We start from the raw sequence: 21636 nt of genomic DNA, 5'->3' as shown, positions 1-21636 counted from the left end.
CATAGCCTAATATTAACGATAATGAGATTTTGGGTTGAAACGTCTGTAAAAAAGTGTAGATAATCCCCCCTCCCCTTTTGCTTAAAAAAAAAGTTGTATGTTTATTATATAGGCCTACCTACGTTAGGGCCCTCACTTTTTAGCGTCCCCCGAAAGTGGAAAAGACTATTAAAACTAAAAAGATAGTGAAAATCCGTCATCATAATATTTTAGAATCACTAAATGCAAGAAATAATGTATTTAAAACTTGAGTGAGTTGATATAAGTTGATATAGGCCTAAGCTTGATATAAGTTGATATATCGAGAGTGGCAGGATCGGTGGGAGGCTGAGACCCACAACAAACTCAGACAGGTTGTGGCGGATGTCAGGTGGTGGCCCACACCTAAGGGTCTGACAAGGCGTGGAAGCACGACCATGTCCAGACTTGGGATTGGCCACACCTACATCACGCACTCCTTTGTGCTGAAGAGAGAGGAGCCCCCACTTTGTGAGTACTGTGATTCTCGTCTCACCGTGGAATATATCCTCATTAATTGCCCCAGATACCAGGATATTAGGAGGAAATTTTTTAGAGCGGACAATTTAAAAACACTTCGACAATGGGAAGGTACTGGGTTTTGTCCGGGAGGTGGGGTTGTCTGCGAAGGTTTGATTTATGAAATCGTGAATATATAATATTAACAAAAGATTTTTACTAAACTTTTAAATTCTTACTAACTTTACTATTTTAACTGTGAATAGACCTTGCTTTTAATGATCAAACTGTATGGAACTTGGCTCTTCTGATATAAAGGGAGAGTAAACCTTGAAGGAAAAAACACAAACTTCAAAAAACAAAAACTAGAAAAGATATTGAAAATTTGATCTGCTGATATTTTACATCTGTCATTAGATGCTAATACAAAGGGATAATAAGAATTCTTTTATAAGCCTACTTTAGAAAGATATTTACCTAAGCTTTAAGCCGTTTAAAAGGTGCATTCTATCATGATCATCGCAGTTTTTAGCCGCCCCCGAAAGGGGTACAACCTCTGTTAGTTCTGTGTGTTACGTTAAAAAAACAAAACAAGCAAAATATTTAAAAAATACTTTTCTAAAAATAAAGCTTACTGTATATGGGAAAGAACTGCACTTTTACCATTAATTTTTACCATTAATTAATTAGCTAATTTTTTAAATTGATTCATGTGTTGACATTGACAACGAAAAATTATGCAAAGTTTCAACTTGATCCGAGACTTGAAAGTGGGAGATAAAAAAACAACATATAAAAGAACCCCACAGGCAATGCAGCCGAAGTGAGCTTATATAAACTTTCAAAAACTAGAAGATATTGTAAATTTGATCTGCTGATATTCACTCTTACTGAGGTAAAAGAAATAATTGTTCAAAATTTCAGCTTGATCCGAGAATGGGTGTGGGAGAAATAGCTTGTACACACTTTTTACCAGACAGAGTGAGTTGATATAAGCTTTGCAAAAAAAAACAACATAGTTTGTGAGCGCAATTTCTCAGATAACAGAAGATATCTTTTCAGACATTATATAGAACATGAAGTTGAAATAGAAGAAAACCGACTTTGATTTTCACAAAAAATGTGTGGTCATGAAAAAAAGAATATAAAAAAGGCGAAACCTCTTTGTCAAGAGGAGTTGTGAAAGAAGCAACACTTGAAGCATCTTACAAAATCGCCTCGTCTTGTCTCAAAAGCGATACAAGTGTTGAACATAATATCAATGAAATCGGTCTCTTATTGTCTCTCAATCAGGGCCGCCGCTACCTATTGTGCAATGTGTGCATTGCACGCAGGCGGCCGAATGTAAGGGGCGGCCAAATCATAATTCCATGGTTACCTTTTTACCTTCATTTTGTGCTAGTGGTGTGTGGGATAAATTTGTAGGTCCCTCCAAATCAGCGTATGTCAGATGATTGTGGACAAAATGCACTTCTCTCCAAAGTACAGGTCATGATAATCATTATTAATGTTTACGTCAATGGATTTTGTGCTTCGAGTTACTTTATCATAGTCCATGTCGATTTGTTTTAGGAATAAAGAAATAAAGACGACATTACAGGAACAAAAGGAGTAAATGATTAGGGCCATATTAATTCTGAAAAGACACGAATATAATACTGAAAGAAAATTAAAAAAAAAATCTCTTTAAAAGAAAACAACAATAGATGCAACGCATTAAAGAATGCATGATTTTGAAAAGCAGCCTAGCAATCCTTTATAGAACGAATTATTATCGGCAATGCCTCGCTTTTAAAGGATCCATAAATATTTGATTTGACACACACAAAAGGGTATTTGTTTCAGTTAATACAGGAAAACACAAAATTAGAGTGAAATAGAAAATAAAATCCTTGAAATTCTATAAGCATACAAATACTTTCACACAGACACACACAAAATCTACACCAGATAGGTCTCCTATTGAACATATCACTATTATTCTGGTTCTTATACATCTCATGTAGAAATACATGAACATTTTCTGGGGTTTCGCCCAATTACTGATACAACTGGAAAATAAGGACTTTGTGACGTCGCGACAGAAAAAATACAAAATTGGAAATAAAACATCAAGGATACGACAACGGTGTGAATAGGAAAAGAAAAAAAAAGTGAAAGTTCTATAAAAAATGGATTTAAATCAACGGGTGCTTTTGGTGCTGCTCAATTGTAATACATTTCTTTTTCTAGAAATTAAAAAAAAAAGGGGGGGGCGGCATTTTTAAATTTCGCACGCAGGCGGCCACAATCCTCGCGGCGGCCCTGCTCTCAATGCAGACATTTAGAAGACACATTGAGGAACTTTCTCATGATGTATCGGAGCATGTTCTTTCTTTTAATTTTATTTGAACAAATCTGCTGATATTTGTTTCTTTGCCGAGTTATGCATTTTATAGGAGGAATCGATACAAATTCAACATCTTTGGAAACTATTGACCTTGATTGACTCCATAAAAAAATTAGCACAACATATTTTAGAACTTGAACAGTAACCAAAGCTATGCCTGTCCATTCAGATCAATATTCAGATTCGAGCACACATTTTCACCAATAAATATAATTAAAAACAAATGGAGGTCCCGACTGTGCGAATCAGATGTGAAGAACTATCAATTGCTTTCAGTTGCGAATGTAACTAATAATATTTCAGATTTATTGAAAAGAAAGTCAAAACTAATTAAGGCTAATTAACTTGTCTGCATAAATTTTTTTTGTTATTTAAAACTGCAAACAGTGTTCATATTTAAGTAGTAGTATATTCCAGAAATAATACATTAATAATGATCAATGCAAATTCAGAAATGTCCATAGGCCTAGACTAGAGTAAAATGTATTTTGTATGTGTGAAATCCCTTCCTCTACAACTGCTATATTCACTCATAGACATTAATAAATGTATATGATTTGATAGTAACAGGGTATATAAAACTGCAAATATGCCCAAATTATCATATTTCAAAGGTATAAAAAAGAATACAACTTTGTGGGGCGCATCTGCATTAGATGGGAAAAGAATTGGCGCATGGAAACAAAAGGTTGACCACCCCTAGTCTAGCGCATACCGCACGACCATCTTGTAGGACTTCTCATAAATTATAAAGACATTAGACATCTACTTCTTAAAAGAAGATAATTAGCCTACGAACAACGCTTAATTTTGAAATTTAGAAACGATGATTGATCTAGTCTAGAGTCTTGGTGTAGATACAAGAATATCAAGTATATCTCAGTGACTCAAGTGAAAGTTAAGAGAATATAAATTTAGTTTAACGCATGGTTGGAGACATAAATGACTTAACTCTATATTTAAAATTATTTCATTGTGATTTCGTTATATTTTTGTACACGTCATGTAGTTTTAAAAGGTCTACACCTTATTAAAAGGCGAATTATAAAAATAATTGTCAGCTGTTTCGCGAGCATTGAACGTCTAACGATGCATGCACAGCGCAAACACACGCAACGAATAAAGCACACCCAGTCAGCTAGGTGTCAATGGGCGAGTCTATTTCCCGAACTGTCTGGGTCAGCCTGTCTGAAACACAGACGGACGAGGCCATCAGACAGTCTGACAAGACTTCTGAGGACAATCGACACGTTCGGTTGGTGTACACAAGGCCAAACTATGTTGTTGTTTCTTTTTAATTTCAGCAGAACTAAATTAACCATGCAGAACTAGAATTAATGGATGAAAACTATTCTAGATCCTGTGAATTAGTGTAAATAACCTAAGACGACATCTATTCTAGATCTAAGGCAAAGGATTATTAAATTAAAATAATTGAAATTTTAACATTAAACAAAAATGTTACGATTTCAGCACATTCGCCTGCCATTTCTACCTCAACACACCGTCGGATTATTATCATTATTTTCTAATTCCATGCAACTTCGAATTATTACTGATATTGACAATATTGTGTTGAGTTGCAGGCCAGAGTCATTTAGATTCTAATCTAATTGGGAGAACTTTGTGAGAATAAAGCTGCACTTTAACAACACAATGCAACTCACCATTGTAACAGTGGTAATGACGTTAATCCTCTTCGATCAAGGTAGATTTCATTTACTCATTCATATTGTAATCATACATATTTAACATATTTAATGATTTTGATTTATAATAATTTATAATTATATCTAGATTCTAGATATAGACTCTATTATAATTATAGAATAGAATCTATAGTCTATATATAATAGAAAATAATCTAGATAAATCATTTTGACATTTAAATTTAGATAATCTAGGATTCTAGAATCTAGATCTAGATATAGAATCTAGATCTAAATCTAGATCTAGATTATTCTAGATCTAGAATTCTAGAATCTAGAAGTTATATAATATCTAGATCTAGAATTCTAGATCAAGACTAGAATCTAGTCTAGGAGTCTAGGTGGTTCTAGGTTTTCTATATTAATTAGATCTAGTATTAGTATTTCTAAGTATTAGTACTAGATCTATATATAGATTATAGATTTGGTATTAGTAGTATTAAGTATAGATCTAGATATAGATTATTCTAGACGTTTTTAACAAATTGGGTATATTCATTTTCACAGTATTTTGTATTAGATATGAATATGTCGGTTAAACAGGTAAACCTATTTTCACACTCTACTTTTATTTGTCTATATCTATATTATATTTATAGTCTAGTTGAAAACTAGAACTTTTAAGTCACTGATGACTAAATTACAAGATTGACACAGGACATAATCATCCTCTCTTTTGAAGTAATACCAAAGGGCTGGTCTTAGGCCACTGCAACCTATGCAGCCGCAGTGGGCCCCGCACTTTCATAGGCCTCAAAGCCTCATGTGAATTCTAGGTGTAAATTATAAAAGTAAACCATTTTAACGTATTATTAAAGGGTGTCTAGAATTCTCCTGAAATTGTAAAATATACGAAAAAGTCACCAAAATCTCCTGAAATTATTAAATCTTCTGAAAACTGATGCCAATCTCCTTAAAAACAGATAAAATTGTCATTTCTGGGTGTCATTCAATATGAAAAATGCCAATCCTATTAGCAATTAAAAAAAAAACCCGCATTGTCAACTTTCATTTAATAAAAAATGTGATAATAATGCACATTTTTACCAAAACAAAAAATTCAAATTCTTAATTTACTTTAATAGTCACTGGCATACAAATATAGATCTAAATCTATCTCGACCTCTTAAAGAAAACAACAAAAGAGATATTTAGTCAATAGTAAATCTGAAAGGCAGATCTGAATGTTTATCAGCTTTTTGTTGGAAAAACTATCTACTGTAGATGGCTCGTAAAGCTAATTTGACAGTGGTTTAGTACTTAGTAAAGTATGAATAAAATGCAAAGATGAATTTATTTTCTAATACAAAATCTTAATTTTCACTTATTAGCCTTATCACAACACAATATAGGCCCCGGCCAATCTGTTTCGCATAGGGCCCCGCAATCTGTAGAACCGGCCCTGAATGTCTATAACTTAATAAGATAACTGTATAGATCTAGACATCTATTTACATCTTGACCCATAAGCTCTATAAATAGTATAAAGAAAACCAAAGCACCATTTCTTACTCACTACCTCAGAGGAAAGAAGCTGGCAGCAGATGGCCTCTGCAGAGACAGAGAGCTCTCACAAATGCATTGAGACATACATTTGAGACCCAAAGAAAATGTAATCCCTTTTTAAATTCAATACTAGGTGCAGAAAATGACAAGAAAACTTAGGCCTTCAGCAGATGTCTTTGTCTGCCAGAGAATTGGAAAAATATGCCGCTCCCATCTAGGTTTGCATGGTCATGTGAAACACTACACTTATCCTTAATATTAAGAATTGAAGACATTGCCATTATTATTATTATTATTATTATCTTTGCCTCACAGGCTCAACATTATCTTATACAATACAGACATTACTTCAAAAAAGAAGATGATTACGTCCTACACGTCATGCATTTAGTCATATCTTATATAATATAGACGTTACTTCAAAAAAGAAGATGATTACGTCCTATGTCCTACATTAGTTAGATCTATCATTCACTTAGATATAACATACCGGCAATTTAAATTAACAAAGGCCTAATTTAAAACATATCTCAATAACATTACATATTGTCATAAATCTTCCATTTTTTAAAAGTAAATTTGATCTTTACTAAGTTTACTTTAAAAGCATAAAAATTTTAGTTTTTTTAAGGGGTTTTTCTTTTCACTAAATGTGACCACCATATTATTATGGAGAGCATATATAACAAAATTATAAAATTATTTGGGGCATTTTACTCCTAGACAGTTATGAATTTGACATTTTCTTTTAAATGTTTTTTAATTTTACTATTTTGCTAAATATGAATCTAGATCTAGTTTTTTTTTTTTTTTTTTTTTTTTTTTTTTTCAAGCCTGAAAAGAATTCTGAAATATTAAAATATTTTTAAAAGTGAAACAAGTATGAATTTCATATTTGACACTACAAAATGAAGATAGATGAATGCAAGATATCTACATTGAATTCTTATTTTATATAGTGGGAATTGTGGCTGAGTGCTATAAACCACTACACTACTTATCCAGGGGTGGGGTGTGTGGCTGCAGTTTGAATCCCTTTTCAAGCTGAGTTGTGTTGCTGAGTGCCTCAAGGAAATGTTCTCCCCTTACATTTCTATACATTGGAGATTGGACCATATATATATATATATAGAAACAAACTCATTGAAAGATTTGATAAAGATAGGATAATAATCTTTAAAAAAATCTGCACCACTATTATTTCATAAATAAATAAATAATTAAAAGAACTAATTTATTGTTTTATTATTTTTTTAAAACAATATATTAATATATATTTTATTTATATATAATATACAACTTTGTTGATCACTGAATTAAGTTCATAAACCCTCTTCTGTCTTGCCTACTGTTAATGAAAGATAAAAAGATGGTCTCCACCACAATAATTTAATTAGTAGCCTAAGTGTAGGCTTTAAGTACTTTTGGTAACTTAATTTTTTTTGGAAGCACAGAATATTTCCTGAAACAACCAATTAAATCTTAATTGCTGATTAAAATCAACATTAGACCAACAGATGGGCACATCATATTTTTTATAGATAGTAAACAGGATTTTAATGGCCTAAATTGTGAAGTTTAAGTGTCTTCAAATGAACAACTTTATTGTGGAATAGAGTTTGTTTGTTGTCAAATCATTATCAGAATCTGCTGAACATTATTTCACATTCTCTTTCAAGTGTCATAGTTGAAACAAAAAATGTGACTGTACTGTGAGTTAAGATTTAATACATATTCATATACATATACATATTCTTCAAAAACAAGTACCAGCATATCTCATTAATTGTAGTTGATATATATATATATATATATATATATATATATAGATATAGATATATATATATATATATATATATATATATATAGATATAGATATAGATATATATAGATAGAGATAGATAGATAGATAAATAGATATACATTCATTAAATATCCCACTAGTTATCCATTTAAGTTCATTACATTACATTTTCTCGTGGTAGGCAATAGGTCTATATTTTCATCTATTCTCTATTCTTTCATTATATTCTTTAACCTTGAGGGTCTGGGTCATTGGGGAACCACTTATGACTATCAAAACAGCCAACTATCATTCTTGTTCAGCTGCCTTCCTTTTGGACATTGTAAAAATAAAACAAAATACTACCCTAATGACACATAGCCTACATTAACAATTGTTTTTATTACTTTGTTTTAGGTATTCTTTTTGTGGTTCATTCAAGACAGTTCACAAAATTTGTAGAGTTAGTGGAATTTATATAACAGTTAAGAAATGCTGTTTTGACATTTTCTTTTCTTATATTCTTTTCATGTTATATGAAACTGTCTAGGGCCAGCAATAAATACACTTATGTATATAATGATAATTTAAAAAAAAAAGGATTTTTAAAAAAATTAGGCCTACATATTCTTCAAAAACAAGTACCAGCATATCTCATTAATTGTAGTTGATTCATGTAGATGTTAATGGTTTAAATTTATTTAAATTTATTATGCACATTTATCTGGAGTTAACAGCAATCAACAATGCATATAGAATCAATGAAAACTAATTCTGCGTTTCTTTCCGTTTTAGTGCCACTAAGTTTCTATTCTACCATATGATATAGACTCAATGTTGTGTTTGTGTGCTAATATTTGTGTAACAGTGTAATAATAATTAGCTTTTGGAAGATGAGCAGTCTCACTTCCATGATCCGAAATCTAGCGGTTGAGTCCAATTGTTTTAACAAGCCAATGATTTTCTTGGCAAGGGAGAGGTAGCGCATATTGTGTTTTTTTTTTTTGCCAGTCTTTTTTTTTTCTCTTTGTCTCGTAACCCCCCCCAACCCCCCCCCCCAAAAAAAAAAAAAAACAACAAACAAACAAAAAAAAAAAACAACCAGTAACGGCCTTAGGGGGTGGCAAATGGGGCTACCGACCCAGGCCCCGTGCCTAAGGGGGGGGGGGCTGCGATACCAGAAAACCAGACCAGTTCTCATAAACTACAACTTGTTGCTCAATATTACTGGTCATTTCTATGATACCAATTACCTTTTAAGCTCTTAACATGACATTTTTGGTTTCGAAATACTGTTCAGTTTCGATACATTCTAAGCGGCTATCACTGTTTAACAATTCACCTTGACATAAAAAATGACAAAAAAAAAAAAATTAAATAAAACAAACAAACAAAAAACAGCGCATTTCGTGGGAGAACAGAGAAACTTTATGCGCCGAACAACGGCCAGTTTTGAGGCTTGGTTGAGATGCTTGACAAAATTGACCTAACTATGCAAGAACTTCGACGAATTAAAAAGCCGAGGCTCACGACCAGTACCGGTACCTCGGATATAGGATTTAAAACGAGCTTATGGACCTGATGGCATATTTTCCCGTCATCCTTGACTGCACGCTTGATGTTAGCCACAAAGAGCAGATGTCTTTTACGTAGCATTTTGTGGACTTATCAGATTCAGAAGTTAAGCTAGAGAACAATTCGAGTTTATGTAGTCTAAAGGCCAATAGTGCAGTACTTACGTAAGTTAGTATGTTTAGTAACAAAAAAAAGCCTTCAATGTTAGTGGCGGACGATCCCGTTAGCCTGACTTGGTACGATATATCTAGTCTACCCTTACAGCGCAGGGCCCCGCATTTGACATTCTCCCAGGGCCCCGCGCACTGCTAAGGCCGCCTCTGACAACAACATCACATTGACGGCGTATTACTTCCAACCACGAGGAGCGGTCTAGTCCTGGGTGTCAAGGGAGCTCTTGAGAGTATCTTTGTATCTCTCTTGCTGATCTCCCCATGAGAACTCCTCCCATTGCACATCTACAAATAAAGGAGCTGTTTAGGAAGTCGACTTTCGAGCTTTCAGACCCTATTACATTTCCAAATAATTTGTTGTAAGTCATGTCTTCATGTACCGGGTATATGGTATTTTAACGCCTTCATTAGAATAGGCCTACCAAACATGTGCTCAGCGATTAATGTAAATAAGAATTACATTGTCTGTAACGAATTGAGATTTCTAATTATTAGTAATGAGAACATCAAAGCTTATGTACAGTATGTACTCTGCTATGGATAAAGTGACTTATGCTGCTAATATTATGCAGTTTATCAATGAAGACAATACTTGGTACTTGGCTTTATCTTCATGCTTTGTAAGACGCACGATTCAAAACAAACTAAAAATCTCAGTAATTTTTATCTAAGTCACATAATTTAATACATTTCATTTTCTAAAATTAAATTTAAAAAAAAATAATGCACACATTGTAAGACAAAGTTCCTTATGGATCCTAAAGATTATTATTATTAATTCTGATCTCAATTGTTGCTATTAGTATTGAGATAAGGGTGTCAATGTATTTCAATGTTGGATTCAGTTAAATTCAACACACATGCAGCTTTAGTAGAATATAAAAAAAACAACAACAACAACAAAAAAAAACAACTAGTATTTTGTCCAATGTCTGCTTACTAAACTTTTACTGTAGCCTACACGGATATAGATCTTTCGAGCTTTAAAAGTAAACTGCAAGATGGTCTACGACTTAATAAGTTTGCGTATTGAATTACAAACTTCCATATCGATTTACACCTGTAATCAATTATGTATCGATTGTTTTAACATTTTCAAGCACATTTCGCAGTGCGCCCCCCCCCCCCCCCCTTTCCCATCTCAGTACTGAATTCAACGTCCAGGCAGTTTGGTGTCCCTGAAACGTGTGTCGCAGCTGTCGTCTTGTCTGCAAGTGGTAAGCGATAGTCTAGACCAGTGGATCTCATAGGGTGACTAGCGACTTGGTCATCAATGTTTTGTAGCAGAGGAAGTCTAAACTTTGAAGTAAATGGTGTAGCATTCGCAGAGAATTGTTGGCCGAAGAAAAAAATTCACCGTCATCGTATTAGCATGCTTTAATTCTACGCTATGTTTACTGTTTGTATAAAAAATGATGTACAACTACAAATACCAACTTCTTACTTGATATTGGGACCTGCAAGGGTTCAACCTTTTGATAAGGAGACCTTCAAGGGTTCAACCTTTTGATAAGGAGACCTGCAAGGGTTCAATCTTTTGATAAGGAGACCTGCAAGGGTTCAACCTTTTGATAAGGAGACCTGCAAGGGTTCAACCTTTTGATAAGGAGACCTGCAAGGGTTCAATCTTTTGATATGAAGACCTGCAAGGGTTCAATCTTTTGATATGGAGTTCAATCTTTTGATATGGAGACCTTCAAGGGTTCAATCTTTTGAAATGGAGACCTGCAAGGGTTCAACCTTTTGATAAGGAGACCTGCAAGGGTTCAATCTTTTGATAAGGAAACCTGCAAGGGTTCAATCTTTTAATATGAAGACCTGCAAGGGTTCAATCTTTTGATATGGAGACCTGCAAGGGTTCAATCTTTTGATATGGAGTTCAATCTTTTGATATGGAGTTCAATCTTTTGATATGGAGACCTGCAAGGGTTCAATCTTTTGATATGGAGTTCAATCTTTTGATAAGGAGACCTGCAAGTGTTCAACCTTTTGATAAGGAGACCTGCAAGGGTTCAATCTTTTGATATGAAGACCTGCAAGGGTTCAATCTTTTGATATGGAGTTCAATCTTTTGATATGGAGACCTGCAAGGGTTCAATCTTTTGAAATGGAGACCTGCAAGGGTTCAATCTTTTGATATGGAGACCTGCAAGGGTTCAATCTTTTGATATGGAGTTCAATCTTTTGATAAGGAGACCTGCAAGGGTTCAACCTTTTGATAAGGAGACCTGCAAGGGTTCAATCTTTTGATATGAAGACCTGCAAGGGTTCAATCTTTTGATATGGAGTTCAATCTTTTGATATGGAGACCTGCAAGGGTTCAATCTTTTGAAATGGAGACCTGCAAGGGTTCAACCTTTTGATAAGGAGACCTGCAAGGGTTCAATCTTTTGATATAGAGACCTGCAAGGGTTCAATCTTTTGATATGGAGACCTGCAAGGGTTCAATCTTTTGATATGGAGACCTGCAAGGGTTCAATCTTTTGATATGGAGTTCAATCTTTTGATATGGAGTTCAATCTTTTGATATGGAGACCTGCAAGGGTCCAATCTTTTGATATGGAGTTCAATCTTTTGATAAGGAGACCTGAAAGGGTTCAATCTTTTGATATGGAGTTCAATCTTTTGATATGGAGACCTGCAAGGGTTCAATCTTTTGATAAGGAGACCTGCAAGGGTTCAATCTTTTGATAAGGAGACCTGCAAGGGTTCAATCTTTTGATATGGAGACCTGCAAGGGTTCAATCTTTTGATATGGAGATCTGCAAGGGTTCAGTCGTATTTTGCAGGAACGATTTTTTAAGTACTTCTTTGAAACTCACTTTATCAAAGATTCGGTTAATATTTGAATATTGAACCAACAATATTGTTAGCATGAGCTTTCTAATGAGTTGGCTTATACAGTAAACGTTATTGGAGTATCGAAAAAAAACCTACAGTCTGGCATCAATTCCAAGAAAATTTTTGTAAAGAGAACAATCGGTGCAACTTGGTAGAAGGAAAAAAAAAACGTTGTCCCTAGTCTCAATAGAACACAAGGACTATGGCATTCCAAACAAATTGTAAAAAGTAACTTGTAAGACAAAATCATTGAATTTTTCTCTGAAACTGTGATAAGTAGGTGGACATATGTCCAGTGCCAGTGCCATCTCTTTAACGAGATGCTGTCCAGCTGATAGACCAGTGTAGGTTTTCAACTTTCTTGTCCATCTCCATTGTCCCATTAAAAATGTACTTCCCGTACACACTTTCTTTCGAGGAAGTCTTCCTGTCCCGTGATGCCACGAGAGCCTGGAGCTTGGACTCTTTGCACGCGCTTGGAAACAAGATCCTACAACAAAGAACTAATTATTGATGCGCTTCACACGGGGTGGGATGAACATGGCAGTATCGATCCTGTACATGAATTCTCAGATTTACTTTACTTAGATCAGTGGTTCCAAAACTTGGGAGACAGACACTATTTATAATTAGACTTTTTTCTACTGCTGTTATTGATTAGCCAGTTTATGAATACATTTTGATTTTACTGTTATTTCAGACTCATAATCTATTACTCCTTTGACGCGATCCTAATGACACATAGCCCTGCACAATTATTTTAATGCACAATAGATGTGATTATAATACCTGTAGTCCTTGAGATGAATTTCACCATTGATATATCTCAAATTGTGCGTAAAGTATCAACATGATGTTAGCTCGTGTTTGTTAGTAACACATGGACATTTGTATTGATGATAATTCAGAAAATATTGTTACGTATTTCTGAATCTTCTGGCTAGATGTATTAGTTGTCACACAAATAAAAACACAGCAAAGAACTTGACGACTAAACTTTCAGTTTCATATAACTTTAATGACTATTAACTCTAACAATTCGTTACTGTAACATGTAGCGTAGAAGACTGTACAATATCTGTCAGTTTACAGTTAGCTATACTTCGTTGCAATTCATCTCTTCACTTCGTTGCAATTCATCTCTTCTCAACTTTCCTCGAGCCGTATTCCACAGAACAGACCAACGACACACTTCCCAGTGTCGCTCCAGGTCTCCCAAAGCTGAACCAAGTCGTACTCAAGTCTACCGAATCAGAACCGCACACGTCTTACATCGACTGTATCGACTGTAACGGCTCAAGTCCACTGTAGTTCGCTGTATAGACTTTAGCGACAGTAGTCCACTCCAGTTAACTCTACCCTAGTTAACTTGCATCGAGTCGTACACATTTCTCTTCCACAGAGCCGCACACGTCTTACATCGTCTGTATCGACTGTAACGGCTCACTCACGACTCCATACGACTGACTTTCACATTAACTTTCTGGCTTATATAGAGTCCCTAATCGCTTCTCCAAAGTTGCACAAACACTCCTAGTATTCTCTGGAATAACAAGTCAGGAAACGTCACATCCTGTCTTTATTTATACACGTAGATTCCAGAAAACACTCGCTGCAGTGTCATCAAGTCGGGGTCACACGTAGTGACCTTTATCTGTCACTGTTCATTAGTAACTGTCCCCCTACTTAGATCTATTCGTCCCCTGGAACAACACGTGTGGACACGTCACATCCTGTCTTTGTTTGTACATGTAGATTCCAGGGAACACTAGATGCTGTGTCATCTCGCCGGGGTCATACGTTGACCTCTACCTATCACTGTTCATTTGTAACACTGCCCCCTTCTTAGATCTGTTCGTCCCGAACAGATTCTACTTCATCACGATACTGATGAAATCGATCGACGATCAAGTAGGAAGCTTTGGTGGTTGCCCCCTTCTCAGAGATGTTCTTTCAATCTGGCAGTCGCAGTCCATCTTCTTTCCATAGAAGAATGGAAGCCAAATCCTGATTTTTCAGCAGTTCCTCACAAATGTTTTCATCAATCTTGGTATGGAAACATCGACCTTCAGATGACGACATTGGGCACTCTTGTCGAGAAAATTTATCAGCATTCTAACGAGTTCGTGCTTCACTGGCTGAGTTTTACATTTTCAAGCATCTTTTTACAGATGGGTTAGGGCTTTTTCCAGAGCTTCTTCAGAGATGACCAGGTTCATTACAGTACAGCAATATTCACATGTTCTTCTTACAACAGCAACTGACTTTGGGTTTGTACGATGCCTGTTGGGTTGATCTTCTTGTACAGTTTTGTCACAGATGGTTACTCACTACAGTTCTGACATCTTAAACTACTTCTTTTCTGTCCTTCTTGCTTCTGACGTAATTAGCGTTCTTCTAAAACCTCTGTTATACTTCATCAACCTATTCTCATGAGGAATGTTCTTAGATTATTCATTAGTGGCTTCACACTTTCAACTGATTCGTAAGGCTTTCTTCTTTGGTCTGATGGTTCCGGACAGAATCTTTCTAAAAACATGGGCTGTGGAGTTTCATCAGTGCAGGTGGGGGTCTATCAGTGGGAGAAGTGGTGGGCTTGTTTTCTAACAACATGGGCTATGGAGTTTCATAAATGCAGGTGGGGGTCTATCAGTGGGAGAAGGGTGGGTTTGTATCTTGATCTTGTTGGAGCCATCCACGTTGCACTCTGCATATGTCGCTTTCTCCGCCTCCTCCATTTGATATTTCTTTGGTTGCGTTGATGTCGTTGTCGTTGTCTTACTTTCTTGTCGATCAATGCTGATGGCAGCCACTTAGCACATAGGAAGGCATTGCATTTCATAGCTGTAGTCATCAAGACTGTTGATCTAACAAGTTGTTTCAGCATTATTCTTCGATGGATGCTTTGCGAATGATCAGCAAGTCCACTTGAAGGCAAGTTGTCAAACACGTCATCACCTTCATCCGAGTCTGGAGGACTCGACTGTGGGGCAGGTTGATAACATTCAACGTGCAAAGGTCCATCAACTTCAGCATCAGTTTCTATTGTAATTCCTTGACTATCACCAGGGCTTCTCGCGCCTACCTTGATAGCTGCACAAGCTTCTGTTAAGTCTAGAGCTTGTTGGTGTATTTCTTGGCATTCACAATCTTCTTGCATAGCTACGTACGTACAGTTCTTGTCAAACGCATGAGTGCAGTAATCAAGCTTCGAGTTCCTCTCGTAGACACTGGCAGATAGAAGATAGAAGTCTTTAAGGCCCACAGCAACAGGCTTGGACGCAGACCCAACGTTGTCTTGATCTGTTTGGCTAGTTGAGGTACTCATATCAGGTTTATCTGTAGCTAAAGCTTCGGTCAAACTATAGGTCTCTTTTATTGTTTCTTCAGCGGTCTCATTCTGCTTTTCGTTGAAACAGAAACAGCTACCGTCTCTTTTCATTTCTTGTTGGCCACATTCGTTTGGTTTGCTATCACAGTCACAGACAGCACAGCCATCACCAGCATCTTTATCGTAATTGTCTGTATCGCCACATTCTTGGTTGGACAATTGTTCGCTGTTCATCAATGGTGTAGCTCTTTCATCTGTCGACTCAATCTGATACTGCTGAGTGTTCAGCAGCTCATTAATCATGATTCTCGTTTGATCTTTTATTTGTTCTTCTGTCTTGTTGGGCGTGGTAGCTATTTGTTCATTTTCATTCATGGCTTTGGTCAACTGGTTAAATGAAGAAAATCTGGTGTTGATTTCTGATTCTATCTCCTTAATGCTCTCTTTCACCGAGTTCATTTTGTATTGCAAGGTTCTCAGGAGCTCCATCGTATTAGGTTTGATTTCAAATTGGCAAGTGTCCGGATTCTCATCTTCCTCCAACAGGGCTTGTCTGAGACGTGCTGTTAGCGTTTCCTTATTTCCGTTAAGCTGTAGACCTCTTTCTCGAAGCTCTTGTCTAAGTTCTTTCATGTCAAGTTCAATAAGAAGTTTGATGGAACACATTCTAGCCAGCAAGATCCCACTTCTGACACCAATTGTTACGTATTTCTCAATCTTCTGGCTAGATGTATTAGTTGTCACACAAATAAAAACACAGCAAAGAACTTGACGACTAAACTTTCAGTTTCATATAACTTTAATGACTATTAACTCTAACAATTCGTTACTGTAACATGTAGCGTAGAAGACTGTACAATATCTGTCAGTTTACAGTTAGCTATACTTCGTTGCAATTCATCTCTTCACTTCGTTGCAATTCATCTCTTCTCAACTTTCCTCGAGCCGTATTCCACAGAACAGACCAACGACACACTTCCCAGTGTCGCTCCAGGTCTCCCAAAGCTGAACCAAGTCGTACTCAAGTCTACCGAATCAGAACCGCACACGTCTTACATCGACTGTATCGACTGTAACGGCTCAAGTCCACTGTAGTTCGCTGTATAGACTTTAGCGACAGTAGTCCACTCCAGTTAACTCTACCCTAGTTAACTTGCATCGAGTCGTACACATTTCTCTTCCACAGAGCCGCACACGTCTTACATCGTCTGTATCGACTGTAACGGCTCACTCACGACTCCATACGACTGACTTTCACATTAACTTTCTGGCTTATATAGAGTCCCTAATCGCTTCTCCAAAGTTGCACAAACACTCCTAGTATTCTCTGGAATAACAAGTCAGGAAACGTCACATCCTGTCTTTATTTATACACGTAGATTCCAGAAAACACTCGCTGCAGTGTCATCAAGTCGGGGTCACACGTAGTGACCTTTATCTGTCACTGTTCATTAGTAACTGTCCCCCTACTTAGATCTATTCGTCCCCTGGAACAACACGTGTGGACACGTCACATCCTGTCTTTGTTTGTACATGTAGATTCCAGGGAACACTAGATGCTGTGTCATCTCGCCGGGGTCATACGTTGACCTCTACCTATCACTGTTCATTTGTAACAATATGATCAATTGGTAGATTGCTTTCCGCGACGAAAAAAATAAAGGGATTTGCGTCCCTTGTAGTTGCTCTGTCTGAAATTAGACCATCTTGGCCAATGTAGGGCGATGTACTCTCCGTTTAAACAGCCCCCCTCCCCCTAATAATTATATAGATTTTTCTATTGAATGTGTCTTATGGTGTTCTACTGTTTAAGACTAAAAGATCACACAAACCACGAGCTAGTCTAGTAAGTCTATATTGACCTACAAAAGTAATGCAACATCTTATATTACTACAGGGTTTCAGTTCATGATTTGTTGTATATGTGATTACAAACATAAGATATAGTTTCTTTTCAAAGTGCCCCTAAAAAACCACCACCACATAAGTAGTATTTAGCGCTTAATGGGCGGCTCGGTGGCCGACACTTAATCACAGGAACACTGGAAGATCTTGTTCACAGTGATGGCAGTCCTTTATGTTTTAGTCTTTATTCCTTTTGATTTCCTTCGAAATTGAAGTTTTTTATTAAACTTTCCTTAAGGGTTCGAACCCGGGACACCCAGACGTCAGTCCAGAGCAGATACTTTGATAAATCAGAAGACATAAAAATTAAAATGTTATTTAACCATGGTTAGACCAATTATAGAATATGCATCCTCTGTTTGGGACCCCTCAACTCAAGAAAACATTAAGAAACTGGAACAGACACAAAATAGTGCAGTGAAATTCATAACAAACGAATATTCACATTTGACTAGAGTAACACCGTTAGTAAATTCACTAAATTTAGAAAGCCTTCAGAAGAGAAGACTCAAAAGCAAAGTAGCAATTATACATAACACACTGAACCATAATCTTCAAATACAAAAACAAAATCTAATATATTACTCAGACACAAAGATAAAGGCACATTCCTCGTTCCATATGCTAGAACAAATGTGTACAAATGCTCCATCTTCCCTAGTGCTACTTGAGCATGGAATGGGTTGCCTGAGCCAGCCAGGAAACCACTGACTAGGCAGAATTTAAGTCATTGGTTAACATGCATGATGCATAGGACGTAATCATCTTCTTTGGAGCAACGTCTGTATTATATAAGATAAGAAGACAGTATTTTTTATTACGATATACATTGACCGATGATGAAGCAGCACATTTTTCCCCCAAACATATTTCCAAAACTATTATTCCTACCTGCTACTCCCCCCTCTCAATACGTTTCTGTCTTTTCATTATTGAATACACGACGGGTTCGGTAACTTTTCATCATCACATATCTAATGACAGTGAATACATCGACGTCATTTATTCCCCTAGTGGCCAACTTGATCTTACTTCACTCACTGATAACATTCACCCTGATCAATCGTTTTTTTTTTCAGTGTGCCTCGAAGTCAATGGTATTCAAGGGACTACTGGGGACTTGGGCAGCCGCATGTCTTCCTCATGGAGTACGACCACCAGTGGTCATCCCTCCACGGTCACACCCAGCATATGCTCCTACTACGACAATCCCAAGGAGACTGCCGGAAGATCTGCTTTGGGGGTCCACAAAGGGATTGACCACGGGCCGAGGCCCGTGCAATGCGACAACATAAGCTTTTGTTTCACCTACTGGAATATCGACCCTCAAAACTCGAGTCACGTGATCATCCAGAAACAAGGTGAGTCTTTATGACATAGTAACGTCATTTGGATTTCGATGTTGTAGGTGCATGCACATATTGTGTAGTTGTTACTTTCTCGTCAACCTATCTCTTTAACTGTCAGCCGTGATAGCGTAATTCTTATTGCACAGTACACGTACAATAAGGCTTCTGGCCATTTTTGCATTGTGGGATGTCTTTAAGTCATTACCTCTACCAGATTGTAAACCTAATTCTAAAGTATATTGTGGTTATCAAAACAATTCTATCCAATAGGCACTTCCCTTCATTGTATGTCACGTGATTTGAGATCATTGACTGTTAGGGTGTACCGTACCTAATCGGTGACATAACAGAGACTAAAATACCGCTGAAATCAATGAGATTCGCAATTAGTGACTTAATAAGCCTGCGGGCAATCATCGGACACAGGTCACTCTTGATGTGGACGGGCTAATTTGAGCGTCTCGTATTTCCAGCTCACGAGTGATTTGGCATTGGCGCTCATGGGCATTCCGTGGCCACTAATTGCTCACTGTTTCAATGTTGCGCCATGCATGTGTGCTGTGTATGTTGGCTCAATTCTGTGCGGGAAAGTTCGGTCTGGAGAAACATGACGATGAGATGTACTCAGTAGTCACACCCACAGTGATTTTTTCTCTTTCATTACAATTTTTATTACATTCCTGAGGTCAAAACAGTCATGAGTTTATAAGATTCGGCATTTCATTATAGTCCTGAGTTAATTACAGTGTTGAGTTCATTACAATCCCAAGTTCATTACAATCTTGATTTCATTACAATCCTATTTCAGTACAGCCTTGATTTCATTACAATCCTAAGTTCAGTACAGCCTTGATTTCATTACAATTCTAAGTTCAGTACAGCCTTGATTTCATTACAATCCAAAGTTCAGTACAGCCTTGAGTTCATTACAATCCTAAGTTCAGTACAGCCTTGATTTCATTACAATCCAAAGTTCAGTACAGCCTTGATTTCATTACAATCCTAAGTTCAGTACAGCCTTGATTTCATTAAAATCCAAAGTTCAGTACAGCCTTGAGTTCATTACAATCCTAAGTTCAGTACAGCCTTGATTTCATTACAATCCAAAGTTCAGTACAGACTTGATTTCATTACAATCCAAAGTTCAGTACAGCCTTGAGTTCATTACAATCCTAAGTTCAGTACAGCCTTGATTTCATTACAATCCAAAGTTCAGTACAGCCTTGAGTTCATTACAATCCTAAGTTCAGTACAGCCTTGATTTCATTACAATCCAAAGTTCAGTACAGCCTTGAGTTCATTACAATCCTAAGTTCAGTACAGCCTTGAGTTCATTACAATCCAAAGTTCAGTACAGCCTTGAGTTCATTACACACTTGACCTCATAACAGTCTTAATTTTATTATATTCCTGAGTTAATTACAGTCTTGAGTTCATTACAGTGTCGGGCCTTCACCTGAGTTTGTTTGTACAATGATTTCGGGCTTCTATTAGAAAATGATCTTAGTCATGTTTATTTCTGGAATGGTATGAGCACAACTGCAAGTCTATAATCATGCGAACTTGTTTAAACAATGCAAAGAATGTAACATTTCAAGAACTTTTATTCAACAACGACAGGCTTACAACTGATGGATATATTTGTCCACTAGATCTTCCTACCAGCAATGTCTATTATTATGTTAGACATTTTTGAGTGCAGAGTTTGAATACGTTTATACTTTGGCATCATTAGTTTGGCAATATTTTGTTGTTGTTATAGTTTCTTGATGAAGTGTCTATTATATAAAAATAGCTCATTATTATTTATGTAAAATTCAGTTGTGATTTGTTTTCACCCAAGAGCGTGTCTAGAGACAGAAATACACCTAGGAAATAGTTAGCCAGTCAGCGTGACCTTGGCAAACGTTTCAAGTGATGTTTTGGCAAGTAACACTGTAGCACTAGGGCCATGCATTCAGAGCTTTCATTGACTTGATTTCACCAGTCGTACAATGATTTAGTTTTATGTTTCCGGCAGAAACCCGAGACATTCAGTCCAGTAGCCCCACATTCGTTGTTTTAGTTTGTTTCCAAGGTCACTATGTCACATTCGACAAACCCGAGATTACTACTCCCCCCTCCCCCTTTTCGAAAACTATGGATTTCGTACTTTGGCCGTGTAGTCTCAGCCAGGTAAACTTGTCGTCATCTTCCATTCTGTTACAGAATAACTGACGTCAGTGGTCACCACAATGACAGGGATAAACACACTAAGAGAAGCACTTAGTAGACTTTAAGTAAGAGTATTGACTGTCACGTGACCACGTGGTCAAGGATACCTAGGGGAAGACTAAGTCTGTGAGTGCTAAACGATCAGGAAAGTGTTTAAACTGTTGAGAGCCAGTGGATGTACTGCAAAGTGCTAATGATTAGTGCTCTAGGACTAAACTCTAGTGTCTTATGTTCAACTATGGAGTCTATGGAACTTCTAGCGTTTAGTTTGTTTCTGAGCTCATGAATGTGACTTATTAAAGACTAAATAGCATATACATGTTATTTGTAAATGTAGGGCCTAATAGTGTGTATTGAGTATGTCCTATTGACTATTGTGTACTA

The 21636-nt window shown here is 36.6% G+C and overlaps 1 protein-coding gene across 2 annotated transcripts in view; it reads left to right on the top strand.

The window, feature by feature from the left end:
• The first annotated feature begins 4023 nt into the window (after positions 1 to 4023).
• Positions 4024 to 21636, top strand: part of LOC106072563 (uncharacterized) — an 87365-nt gene continuing 69752 nt past the window's right edge. Inside the window, exons 1-2 of one of the 2 annotated variants that reach the window (XM_056045732.1) lie at positions 4024 to 4574; positions 18769 to 19050. In XM_056045732.1, the coding sequence (XP_055901707.1) occupies positions 4523 to 4574; positions 18769 to 19050 (334 nt within the window). In that variant the 5' untranslated portion in view covers positions 4024 to 4522. Of the gene's footprint in view, positions 4575 to 18768; positions 19051 to 21636 lie in introns of those variants that run through there. The other variant, XM_056045734.1, reaches the window with a different exon arrangement.

The sequence above is a fragment of the Biomphalaria glabrata genome, chromosome 11 (assembly GCF_947242115.1).
Source record: "Biomphalaria glabrata chromosome 11, xgBioGlab47.1, whole genome shotgun sequence".
NCBI classification, from domain to species: domain Eukaryota; kingdom Metazoa; phylum Mollusca; class Gastropoda; family Planorbidae; genus Biomphalaria; species Biomphalaria glabrata.
This window is presented reverse-complemented; position numbering and strand designations above follow the sequence as displayed.